The 13,549-nt window shown below is 48.3% G+C and overlaps 1 protein-coding gene across 7 annotated transcripts in view; it reads left to right on the top strand.

Moving 5' to 3' along the window:
* Positions 1–13,549, top strand: part of TECPR2 (tectonin beta-propeller repeat containing 2) — an 87,756-nt gene that overhangs the window by 1,709 nt on the left and 72,498 nt on the right. For all 7 annotated transcript variants that reach the window (XR_012903291.1, XR_012903292.1, XM_075926541.1 and 4 more), the window contains exons 2-3: positions 10,806–11,088; positions 11,216–11,344. Coding sequence is in view for 5 of the 7 variants with exons in the window: in XM_075926541.1 (XP_075782656.1) it covers positions 10,870–11,088; positions 11,216–11,344 (348 nt within the window). In the remaining 2 variants the exon portion in view is untranslated. The remainder of the gene's footprint in view (positions 1–10,805; positions 11,089–11,215; positions 11,345–13,549) is intronic.

Below are 13,549 nucleotides of genomic sequence, written 5' to 3'. Positions count from 1 at the left end.
GTAAGAGCCTGAGAGAGGTTTGGTGCTGATGCAGCCTGACCCACCTACTGCTGACCAAATGTAAGGCATGGGAGACACTAAAGTTTGGAGATTCCCCCTTAACCCCCCCCCCCCCCCCCCCAGGCCTTTGTCCCTTATAATCACTCAGGACATTGGAATTTGTCTTTTTTTGTTTCCCTTTTCCCATAGCTTCCTGCTCCTCAGAGTCTCACTGCTGATTGGATGAGCTAGCAGGGCCACTGACAGGGAGGAGACTCAGGACTTGGTTGTTTTCTTTAAGACCCAACAAATAAGCCAGACTCAATCATCTGCTTGGGGAATTGTTCAGCTTCTCAACATTGGTTGGCTCTGAATAGTTCCTGATTCTGTCAGTTGGGTGTAACAATTCTCTTCTACCAGTCTCATGGCTAGGAAGGTTGGGGAGCTATGAGGAACTGTGTGAGAGTGTTGCTAGCAGCAATGTATTATATGAGGTGTCCTATCATGTGGAGTCATTGCAGATGATGAGAGGAAGCAGTAGAATAGACCAGTGGTTCCCAACCACCGGTCTGCAGACTGGTGGCAGGTAACAAACCACTTCTTGGCAGGCTGCAGCACGCTGCCAGGCCATGCCCCCAGCGTGTGCTGTGGCTGGAACCAGGGATGTGGTGAGACTGTTTCTATTGGGGCAGCCTCACTGTGACCCTGGTTCTAGCTCCAGCGGCTGCGGCGCTTGGCCAGGGCCAAGCATCATGTGGAGAGTGGTTGCTACGACTGCTGGTGCCAAGCGTCGTGTGGAGGACAGCTGCCCCGGCAAGCCTGTTCTCCTCCTGCCCACGCTGGCGCTGCCGGCGACCCCTCCGGCATCAAAATGTCCCCTGCAGGATTTATGATCAATCGCTTCTCGCATCCAAAGGGTTTTGGCCGAAATGATAAATTATAATGGTAATGATTTGTAATTTATAAAATCTTTATTACTGTGTAAATGTTTAGTATATTATAACAAAATCATTTTACCAATCACTGTTTTCACTCAAATATTTCGTTAACCTCTCTTATGCATACTCATTGCATGACTATTTTAAAATTCTTTATATTTAAAAAAAAATTGCAGTCCACATTTACAAAAAACCCACGTCCCCACACAGAAAGTCCTGTGTATGGGCCTGGTCACTTCCCACTTGGTGGGAGCCTCCCCCTGGCCTCTACTTCTTCTAGCTCAGCCAGCGTGCACACAGAGGGACCTGCCACCACTCAGCCATTCTGAGCCCTCGGGGCTAGCTCGGGGACCCCCTGGTAGAGCAGCTGGGGCTGAGCAGGGGTTGCTGCTAGCCTGGTAGCTGGGGTAGTTGAGGGACAAGGCAGGAGAAGCCGTCCAAGCCGGAGTCAGTGCCCTGCAACGTTCAGCACAGCTTCTCTCTGGCTTGGTCCCTTCTTTTGCTTGCGCTCCTTTCCAGTTTCTTCCCTTTCCCTTCCCTTTTCCATCTTCCCGTGGTTCCCTTATTATGTGCATGCTGATGCAATGCATAATAACACGTGACCACTTACAATTAATCACAATACTGAACATACAAATAAATTACCATAATAAATATATAGATGTTTCTATACCAGTTTGCCAAAACTTTTTGAATAGGCTTGCTAGTCCGCAGTATAAAAAAGGTTGGGAGCCACTGGAATAGACAACTTTCTATTGCAAAGCTTTTCATGTTAACCCAACAACCTCCTGTGGCCACTGGATGGTGCTGCAGCCTTGCACTTCCCTATTCTCCTGAATATCTGAATTTTGATGGTCTGGTCTGGTCCTGGTTCCAATTTATTGTGACAAATGGGGCTCTGTTGTGAAATAGTGGAGTCGATTTTATTGGTATTTTATTATGTTTAAATCATTAAGAGGAGCAACTTCTTTGCTCAGGGGAGGCAAGATATGGCCCAAAAAGCCTTTCAGTCCAACCCACGGCCACCCCACTGGGACCCTCGGGCAAGAAGCAGCTCAGAGTGGCTGCTCCATGTGCTTCCCTGCACAGGAGGGAGGGGGAACCTTTGCATGCTGCCCTGTCCCCAGCATAGTCGGTCAGCTCCTGTTGGCTGGTTCCCATTGGTTGCCCCTGCCACCATCAAAATCTCAGCTCCAATTTGCTGGAACCAGCCAATGGGAGCCGAGAGCTTGTGCTGGAAGCATGGGCAGTGTATGTAGATTCCCCCCAGCTGTGTGGAGCAGAGAGGCACATGCAGCAGCTGCTCTGTGCTCTGAGGCTGCGGCAAGCAGGGAGCCTGGCACAGGGTCTTATTGGGCTGCTAGGTGGAAGCCACTTTGGTAAGCATCTCCCAACCAGAGCCTGCTTCTAGCACCCAAATTCCGTGCCCCAGGTCTCAACTCTCACTTCCCCCCCCAAACTTCTGCACACCAGTACCCTACACTGAGCTCCCTTCTCCACCCAACCTTGGTCCCAGATTCCACACCCTCTCCATAGAAAAGTGCAGCCCTTGACCACTTATCAAAACCTTTGAATGGCTCCCCATCAAAATTATTGACCATCCCTGCGTTAGAAGGATGTATGTACTGTCGCTGTACCATGGATCCCAGGATATAAGAGTGACAAGGTGGGCGAGGATCTATCAAAGGAATTTGGTCCAGTAAAGAGATTACCTCCTCTATCTTGGCTCTCTCATTAGAAGGATGCTCAGCTTCATGTACCTCACCCCATTTTTTATTTATTTGGCAGGTGGGGTGAGAAACTTTTAAATCTCCTAGGCCTTGAACCTGTCTTTGGGTGATGGGTCTGACTGCTACACTATCCTTTATTGTCCCGTGGGCTATGGCTACTTGCTGCAGCCCCCTGTCTCTACAGTTCCCTATGCCTTTCTGGTCCTGTTTCCGTAGTCTAGATATCTCCCTTTGTGAGGGGAGGGTTAGGGGGACCCAAGCCCTCCCTCTCCACTGGGTCCCAGCCCAGGGCCATGAGGTGTAGGAGTTTGCTGATGGGGTGTCTCCCGGAACTCATCAGTCCACGGGTGCCAATATTGTCCTGCCTGGGCTGCTTCCTACCCCCCTCGCTGCTTCTTGCCCCTGTTACCTCAGCTGGGGGTCCTATCAGGCTTGGAGCGGTTCCTCCTTCTCCTATGTTGGGGGTGGTCCTCATTGGGTCATCGGGGTACACGAAGGTCACGCGGGTCGGCATCTCCAGTCTTGCCAGCCTCTCACTGTTGTCCTTTCCCTCAGGGCCCGTCCCCTTCTGCCCCAGTCAGCTGCCCTTTTGTATGGGCCCGCTGACGCTGGGGACGTCCTGACATCCGATGTCAGGGATGGCATGGCGTTCCAGCGTGCCACACCCCATCCCTTGTATCCCACTCCCCACTTGCAATGGCGGTGCGCCAGTGGCCTTGCGCTGGCCACTTGTGTGCCGTTTCTCGTCCTTGGCAGCTTCCCCTGCCTTCTAGGAAACCGGTAGGGGGCGGGCCAGCCCGAGTGCAGGTCGCCGCGGACCCATCACACTGAGGATTAAATACAAAGAAAATGAAACCAACTTCCTAACCAAATTTCTTTGCGATGTCCCTTAAAACAGTTTGCATTGCGTGGGGATGGAGACAGAACAGAGTATGTCAATCTATTTGATAGCTTTAAATGTGTTCGTTTAGGCTTATTCTTATAAATAAGAAATTTTACCAGTTAATAAAGTATTTGTAACATGGCTGTGACACCAATACAATAAGGCTGATGCTGTTGTAGTTAAAGCCACACATCCAGAAGCTATTGTAAGCTAAACTGCAAATAAACTTTTGTGACAACATTTGTAAATATAGTACTCATTTCTTAGGTCACATGAGAGCTTTTAAATAATGTGTGTTAATTTCTCTAGTGTATCTTGCAAAAAGATTTTGTAGGGAAAAACTATTGCAATTTAACATAGAGAGTTAGGGTGGATAGAAGGAGCTATAGGTCATTTAATATTTTAACTGTGAAAACTTAGTTTCCGTTTTGAGTGTCAGGGCTGTTCCCCACTCTGGCATTCCTCTTGCAGCCCACTATCTTTTGCACTCAACCTTAAATACCTTGCCTTCTGTAGGCTCTGCTTACAAAAACTCCCCAGAGTCACAGATTTGCCAACTTTTTTGGGGGGTGAGGGGAACAAAAGAACCCCCCCCCCCCCCAATCTCCTTTACCATGAGAGCTTGAAAAAATAAGCTGCAGTCTCTGGTAGCTGACCTCTTAGTCAGTGAGGGTATGTCTACACTACAAAGTTAGTTCGAACTAACGGACGTTAGTTCGAACTAACTTTAATAGGTGCTACACTAGCGCTCCGCTAGTTCGAATTTGAATCGAACTAGCGGAGCGCTTAGTTCGAACTAGGTAAACCTCATTTTACGAGGACTAACGCCTAGTTCGAACTAGCTAGTTCGAACTAAGGGCTGTGTAGCCCTTTAGTTCGAACTAGTGGGAGGCTAGCCCTCCCCAGCTTTCCCTGGTGGCCACTCTGGCCAACACCAGGGAAACTCTATGCCCCCCTCCCGGCCCCGGACCCCTTAAAGGGGCACGGGCTGGCTACGGTGCCCGTGCCAGGTGCAAGCCTGCCAGCACCCAGCTAGCAGACCCTGCACCTGGCACGGCACAGAGCCACCCACCCGATGCCCCCCAGCCCACCCCCTCTTGCCGGGACCAGGCTGGCAGCTCCCGGGAGCTTGCCCTGGACCGCAAGAGGCGGGCACCTTCCTGGGCTAGTGTGGACATCGTGGACCTCGTCCACGATCTCCGCACTAGGCACAGGAAAGTGGCCGTCTAGGGCAGGAGAGCTGCCAGCCTGGCCACCCAGGACCAGGTGTGCATGAAAATCAAGGGGGTCCACTGAGACCCCCGACACTGAGCCCTGAGCTTACAATGGCCGTCCTGGGTCAGACCAAAGGTCCATCTAGCCCCGTAGCCTGTCTGCCGACAGCGGCCAACCCTAGGGACCCTGGAGGGGATGGACCGAAGACAGTGACCAAGCCATTTGTCTCGTGCCATCCCTCTCCAGCCTTCCACAAACTTTGGGCAGGGACACCACTCCTACCCTCTGGCTAATAGGACTCCATGGACCCAACCTCCATGACTTTATCTCACTTCCCTTTCAACTCTGTTCTAGTTCTAGCCTTCACAGCCTCCTGCAGCAAGGAGTTCCACAGGTTAACTATTTGCTTTGTCAAGAACAACAACTTTCTCTTACTAGTTTCAAGTCTGCTACCCATTCCTTTCCTTTGGTGTCCTCTAGTCCTTCTTTATGGGAACTCAGGAAGAACTTTTATGAATGCACCCTCTCCACCCAACCCCTGCTTTTAGAGACCTCTATCCTGTCCCCTCTCCGTCTCCTCTTTTCTAAGCTGAACAGTCCCAGTCTCTGTAGCCTTTCTTCATCTGGGACCTGTTCCCAACCCCTGATCATGTTAGTTGCCCTCCCCTCTCCCAGCCTTTCTCTTCCCCTCTCCCACCTCCTTTTCCCAGTCTCCCCCAGTTTTGTTCAATAAAGACAGAGTCAATGTTGGAAGAAACGTTATCTTTATTTTGTACCTCAATAAGAAGGGGGGCTAGGGAAGGGTAAGTGGAAGGAGGTGAGGGAGGAATGGGGTACGAGCCCCCGATGGGGAGGACTGGGCTGGCTCTGTGGGCTTCTGGGGGGTGGAAGCTCTCCTGCAGCCCCCCAATTACTCCCTCTCCCCAGATGGCAGCCTGCGGCAAGTGCAGCCGGGCTGATGGCCGAGTGGTGTGATGTGCCCAGTGTGGGCACTCAGGGCACTCCAAGCCAGAACTTCTTTGCAAGCGGGGCACCTCTTAGAACTGTGTGTCCGGGGTGGGGGTCGGGTCCCTTTAAGCGCAGCCCTCGGCTAGCCTGAGACAGCATCTCCATGCTCTAAGTCCTCCTTTTATGCCCTGCCGGCACTGCTTCCGGCCATCCTTAAGCCCTGTTCAGAGTCCACTCAATGTGGACTTACTAGTTCGAACTAGCAAAACGCTAGTTCGAACTAGTTTTTAGTTCTAGATGCGTTAGTTCGAACTAGCTTAGTTCGAATTAACTAATTCGAACTAAGTTAGTTCGAACTAGCGCTGTAGTGTAGACGTACCCTGAGTGTGTGTGTGGGAAAGAGAGACACACACACCACCCCTCTCCTGTTACACAATACTCAAATCACCTTAAAAATGGTGTTTTTATTAATAAAACAGAAAAGATATAGTTGATAAAGCATACTTGGTTGCTAGGTGTTACAGAGCAACTGAGTAAAACAAATTAAAACACATAACATCTCTGGGTACACTCTTAGATAATGAATGGGAGAGGAAGGCATAGATTTACAAATAGAAGTTTAACCAAACAACTAAAACAAAGAAAAATACCCTGATAGCAACTAAATACACTTTTCCCCTTCACTCATGTTCCATGCCGATCCATACTTCAAGGCATAATTCAGTCCCACATCCAGTATTTCTTATAGGCATGATAATTCTGATTACTGCATCTGCTCCCTCCAGCCCTTAGCTTAGAAGACACAAAGGAAGAGCAGGCCAGGTATCTATATCCAAATCTGAGTTCAGCACTGTATCTAATTGCTTCTTCTGGCCCCCTGCCAACATCCTTGCTAGCTACCTGAGTTTAACCCTTTAGCCACGGAGTACTGATCAGCAGACTATCTATCACAGAGTGCTTGTTCACATAGATTCCAATCACATGTGCACGGTCATTGGACATTTTTTCTCTTAGCAGCTCCCATTGAGTAAACTAAGGAGGCCTCAGGCCTCTGGAATGGTGCTTTCATAGCACTCAATATATGACCCTGCTGACCTGACACTTTCAGTTCCTTCTTAGCATCTGTGGCAGTGTTGGAACTGTGTTCACTTGCTTGCGAGTGACCCCTTAACCAAGCACTTGGTTCTTTGTAGTTTGTGTTGTGTTGTTAATAGTGACAGATTGGGAAGTGAGATCATCCCATCCCATCACCCCACCTTGCACTGCGGGGCAAGTCTTGTGGAGTTAGCCAGAAGCCTATGTCCAATAGTGACACCTATGATTCATGTCTTAAGGGAATTGCGTCAGAGTGCTGTAAGTTTTTTGTAAGGCTTTCAACCACAAAAAATGAGATTTTTTTTCAATTAAAACAACTTTTGATGGAAGTCACACTCTGTCCATGGCACCAGACCACCCAATCCTGGGTCGGTGAATGAGGAGTACCACAACATCAGTCTGCAACTCAGTGCTGAGGAAGGACTCAAAATCAGAGACCCTTGGTGCTTAGTGACTCTCCGGCAGGGCAGTGCCTGGTGGAGGTGTTGGAGTCTCCCTCCACTCCTGACGCTTCAGGGTTTTGAAGAGCCTCATTGAAATGATAGTGCCTTAGCCCTCAAACGTCAGACAGAGGCCCTGGCCCTGTCTAGATCAGGGCTACTCAACACATGGCCCATGCGTGGCCCATTGGTTTGCGGCCTGTGGTGAGGTTTGGGTTTATGCGGGGCTCAATATGCGGCCTGTGGGTGGGATCCTTTGAACGTGGCCTCCACTGAGAACATGTTCCACAACGGCGAAGCGTCTTCCAGGCGGAGTGAGCATTGAAAGATGCAAGTGAATGGGCTGGCTAGAACAGACGGGTACAGGGTGTTGATGTTTCTAGGCCCCGTGGAGGAGGTGCTGGGAACACCGGGGCATCGTGGGAAGTGCTTTGTATTCATGCCCGTAAATGTGAAAGACAATAGTTGCATGTATATGCAACCACACTTTAGTTGTGGCCCTTGGCATATGCTGTGAGTATCATTGTGGCCCTCAGGGCTTCCAAAGTTGAGTAGCCCTGGTCTAGATGGATGCAGTGCAAAGGCAAGCCCATGATTATGTGGTGCTACTTGTTGCTCAACTGGCACCGTTTCCGATCATCATCCTCACAATAGCTCTCCCTGGCACAGGCTGAGGTACAGGTTCGTATAGCTATGGGAGAGAGGAAACCTACATCCCCAGCACTGAGGGATCTCGGTCCCTCTCAAAGCATGAGAACTGTCCCATGGGGTGCAGCAGCTATTCCTAAGCACTGAATGCACAGCATGAAGAGACAACACTGATCCTTGACACAGTCATTGTGACACCAATCCCCAATCTGTTCTCAGCACAGAGGTCATTGTCATCACTTTGGCTGTCACTTTTGGCTTGCTTATACTCTGAAATGGAATAATTTTTATTGAAGGCGCAGTAGGCATAAGATCAGGAAGGACTGCAAGGCTCAGCATCCACAGTGGCCTTCTTCCACACAATAGACCTTCTGGACACCTTGAGCCCAGTTAACCCCTTCAAGGACTTCCAAGTTGGTGACCTCAGAACATCACCCTTCCTGGTCACCAATGGCTAGATCTGTCCCTCTGGTGAAGGAAACAACCCTTGCCAGACCACCCCCTGAAATTGCAGAACAATACAGGCAATGTTCTCTCTCTCTTTTTTCCATCCATGTGTGGAATAAATTGTATGTGTACTGAGGCATGTGCAGATGCACACCAACAGTAGAAATACATGCTGCTGGCTGTGGTGTTCTGCTAATCAGCTGGGTGGCATTTGAATTTCTCCTGGGTGGCCACTCAGTGCTCAACTTACAGGGAACACTAGTCGGGACGAACTTGTCAGACCCCAGCTTCCATTCTGCCTCCTGCCAGGGGCCTAGAGAGAAAATACTTTGTCCCCTTCAAGGGATGAGCTTTTATTCTCTCACCTGCACCCCTCCTCCCTGCTAGTCTCGGTGGTGAATGAGGAGAGCCAAGGGCAACAGGTGCTGGCCCCCAAGACCAAAGAAGCCAAACATATGGACCTCTTTGGCAGAAAAGTATATTCTGCAGGGGTTCTACAGCAAAGGATAGTTTACCAATAAGCTATTTTCATCAGGTATCGCTTGAACTCTTGCGATGCTGTGTCCAAATACAGAGAGTTGCTCCATATAGAGTCAAAAGTGAAGGTCTCAGATTTGGTCAGGATATCCCTTCAGACTGCCTTGGATGCAACCAACTCAGTGATGTTTACCATCTTGTCAGGGTGGTCGTAAGCAAAACCACCAGGCAGAAGGCCAGAAGTCCAACAGACCTGTGAGACCTTGCCTTCTGAAGATATAGGGCTGTTTTCAAACCAGGCAGACTCAAAGCTCCATAACCTCAGAGATTCAAGAGCAACAATGAAGTCTTTGGGGATGCATATACCTACTATCCAAAGAGAACCTTTCAAGGCTCAACCTTAGCAGCCACAGAGACCAGATCAGCACTGCCGCAGGCAGAACCCTTACAGCAGTTGGGATAGGAACTATAGGCAGGGACCTACTAACTAGTTGTTGGGCCAGGGCCCAACTAGGGGTACTTCTAGATTGCAGAGCTTTTCCGGAATACTTGATCCTTGGGATGTCCAAGGAACAAGTCTGCTTTTCCGAAAAAAGTCAAAAAAGCAGACACATTTTGTCGGCATCCCTGTAAACCTTGTTTTACGAGGAAGAAGGCATATTCTGAAAGAGGGTTTTTTTTTTTCTGAAATTTGGGTCTGTGTAGATGGGCCAAATTTCGGAAAAGCGTCTGTCGGAAGTAAATCGGAAATAGATACGCAATTTGCGTACTGCAAATTGTGTTTCTTTTTCCAATTTATCTTTGTAGTGTAGATATAGCCTAAGCCTAAGTCAGGATCCCAACAAGGGTTTTGATGAGATGCCCGAGAATGACATACCAGACACTTCTTCAGATGCTTACCCCTGCTGATACAGAAGCACCATCTTTGGCGGTGGGGGCAGGCGACTCTATGGAGCCGGTGCTCATAGGGAGCCAGTTTTTAAGCTGAGATGACATCACATTCTCTTCTAAATATTCTATAAATATCTTGTTTCAGCATGAAATTGGCAAATTAACCATAACAGGAAACTTAGGTACAACTGTTTTGTTTACTCTGCATTCCCCATTACTAAATGAAATAAACAAATCCCTGCATGTGCCTGACAAATTGAGTCTCCTCACTTTTGAATTTGCTCCATTGTTTCCACATAATTATCTTGCTAATATTTGTTTATTTAGTTGATAAATATTAAGACAATATAATATAATTGTAGTCCTGAGATGGAATTAAGTAATTTGTGTTTATAACCATTGTTTCATGTCATGCGGAGGCTGCTATGAACACAGCTTTGTCCTTCAGACCACCATTCATGTGGCAAGGAGGGCAGTGTGCCATAGTGTGGCTCAAGCTGTCTAATGCTTTTGGAACAGTCCCTCACCAACACATTTTTGACACGCTGTGAGAGTTTGGGGTGCCTGAAAACTTCCTCAAACTTGTCCATGAACTTTATGAATGCTGCTCTACCACCATCTGCTTTTTGGAAGGAGAGATGCAGGAAATCCTGATCTGCAGTGCTGTCTCCTCAGCCCCATTGTTTTCAACCTAGCCATAGAGCCGTTTATTCAAGCCATCTCCAATGGTTGAGATGGTTTTGACCTATACAGCAACAAAGCACTCTGTTCTTTTAATCACATACTGATTTGATTTTACTCTGACAATTTATTCCCATTTGATTATTGAACAATACTCAGTTGATGCTTTTCCCTCTCTTTTGAGAGTGGAATGTTGTATTTGGGCTCAAGATACAAGGTCTGTGCTGCTCAAGGTTGGAGAGAAATTGTTGCTGATGGTAATGCAGGTTCAATCTGAGCAGAAATGTGTGTGGGTTTTTTTTTGTTTTGTTTGTTTTTTTTGCTGTAGAATGATTTGTTCCACTAAGTGAGACTTTTTTCTGTTTGTTGCTTTTTGTACCAAACTACAACTGCTCTGAATACATTTTAACTGAAGGTGTTTGTTGTTTTTCAGGTTTCCTTAGTGTGAAGTAAATGAGTTTCTGCAGCCTACAGGCCAGAATAAACAAACACTTGCCATGGCATCTGCAGCTCCACCAGTTACGTTTAAGGAGTTTTGCCCCCTGTACTATCTCCTCAATGCCATTCCTACGAAGGTCCAGAAGGGATTTCGTTCCATTGTGGTGTACCTCACAGCACTTGATACTAGTGGGGATTACATTGCTGTGGGCAGTAGCATCGGCATGCTCTATCTGTACTGCAGACGTTTAAACCAGATGAAAAAATACAATTTTGAGGTAAAAAACCCAGAAGTTTTTGTGCCTGGTTTTATCATCAGAAGTTTATCAGTACTTTTTCAGATGTTGGTGACAAATTAGTGCTTTGAAAATTCTTTAATTTTGCAGTTTTGTCTTGTTTCAACAGGGGAAGACTGAATCTATTACTGTTGTAAAATTGTTGAGCTGCTTCGATGATCTTGTTGCTGTTGGTACAGCTTCAGGCCGGGTTGCAATTTTTCAACTTGTCTCTTCGTTGCCTGGAAGAAACAAACAAGTAAATGTTAAATTTGGTTGCAATTTCTTTGATGTTAAATATGATCTTTGAGTTTGTCAGTGTGGTTCTCACTGAAGATGCATATGTACTTCAATTAGTTTGTCTAGCAGTGTCCATTAGGCCTGCTCATGCTGTCTGTGCCACCTCATGGTACTGTGTGAGGAGATAAAGGGTGGGATGGCCAAAGCCCTTCTTCAGTTCCCTCTTACCACTGGTGGCAGTGAGATGTAATCTGGACTGTGTTTGAGATGAGTGAGTGAAATTGCAGCCCTCATGGCTAATGTAGAAGGACCACCTAGGCGTCTGCTCATTGATCTGTTTTATTGTGGTACCCCACCACCATCATCACCTTTTTATACACCCGGCACCATCTGTACTGTAAAGTCAATTTCTCTTGTGATGTCGCTTCTATGCATTCGATACCCAGCCATGGATGGCAGGGTAGGGGGCCCTGGGCCCACCCACTCTCATGGGTCCTGGCCCAGGGCCCTAAGGCAGGGATGACAGCTCCCTGGCCTAGCTGACATGGACGTTACCCCTAAACACGTCAGTTCGTGGGCTCCATGATCCCGCCCTGGGCCACTTCCTACCTTTGCATCCAGCTCCTTTCCCCTCCCCCTGTCCGGGTGAGGAATGCCCCTTTTTGCTCATCAAGTCAAGGTCGGGTCCTTCCCAGCGCGTTCCTGCCCGTCCACCCTACTGGCGAATCTCTGGCCTTCCTGCCTCCTCCCTCGCAGGTCCTAGGGCCTTTTATCCCCCTCGCGCCGTGCCTGGCGTACTCATGACGTCCCCACCAAGCCGACGGGTGATGTCATCGGCCGGCGCCCGCCTCACCAGCATGCCTCGCACTCTCTGTGCCTGCGCTGGTGTTCCATACGACCCCGGCCAGTTCCACAGCCGGGACCGGAGCGACTTCTCCAGCTACTTCCCGGCGGTAGTCCCCGCTGAGCTGCCCCTCCTCCCTGGGCTCGTGGTGCCCTGGGTCAGTGTGGGGTTGCTTCACCCCGTCACATCTAACCTACCGTATACTACCTTTACTAAGTATCAGAGGGGTAACCATATTAGTCTGGATCTGTAAAAGTGACAAGGATGAATGCATCTGACAAACTGGGTCTTTGCCCAAGGAAGCTTATGCTCCAATACATCTGTTAGTCTATAAGGTGCTACAGGACTCCTTGTTACCTTTACTAAGGATACAGTTATGCTTAGGCCTTATCCCAAGTTCCTCCCCAAAGTTATATTGGACTTCCACCTCCATTAACTCATATACTTACCCACATACTTTCCTAAACGTCACACCTCTCCGAGAGAATCCATGTTGCACACTCTAGATGCCAAACGAGCCCTTGCTTTTTACTTAGAGGGAACCAAGGAGACCAGGAAATCAGACAGATTCTTCATCTCTTTGGCCAGTCACCACAGGGAACAGCTATCTCTGCGCAGTGTATTGCAAGCTGTATATACATGGTTTACCAGCTTCGCGGCAAAGAACCACCATAGATTATTAGGGCACATTCCACATGTGTGATGGCCACATCAACTGCTTTCCTACATAATGTGCCACTAGTGGACATTTGTAGAGCAGTGACATGGTCATTTTATCATACTTTCATACAACATTATGCCCTACAGCAGTGATTCCCAACCCTAAAATAATTTTTCATATCCTGAGGAACCCCTACCTATGAAAACGTTTGCTTGGTCAGAAAAAGTTGACAGCGGGGAACGCAATTCAATTACTGCTAAATTTTTTCAAGAAAATTTATTTGTACAGAGCTGGTGTGTGTGTGTGTGTGTGTGTGTGTGTGTGTGTGTGTGTGTGTGTGTGTGTGTGTGTGTGTGTGTGTGTGAGAGAGAGAGAGAGAGAGCTTACATTGTAAGAAAAAATTGGATTATTTTTCCTGTCTTTTTTGGTATTATCTAATCTCTTTTTTTTTTTTTTTCAAATATCAAATATTTTCCATTTCCTGCCTCTCTGTCTTTCTCTTCTCCTCCTCCTCTTTCTCCTCCTGCCTCTCTCTCTCACCCTCTTTCTCTTCTCCTCTCCCTCCTGCCTCTCACTCGCGGAGCCAAATGGCCGATTGCTCCCGCATGACAGCCCGGCTGAGCTGCGCAGAAGTCAGCCGAGCGCCAGGGTGGGAGGCGAAGGCTGTGACAGAGGCTCCAGGCCTTGCCCAGCATTATTGATTCCACGATTTCTCGCAG

Source organism: Pelodiscus sinensis, chromosome 4, assembly GCF_049634645.1.
Source record: "Pelodiscus sinensis isolate JC-2024 chromosome 4, ASM4963464v1, whole genome shotgun sequence".
NCBI classification, from domain to species: Eukaryota; Metazoa; Chordata; order Testudines; family Trionychidae; genus Pelodiscus; species Pelodiscus sinensis.
The sequence above is the reverse complement of the archived record's forward strand: the minus strand, read 5'-3'. Positions and strand labels throughout refer to the sequence as shown.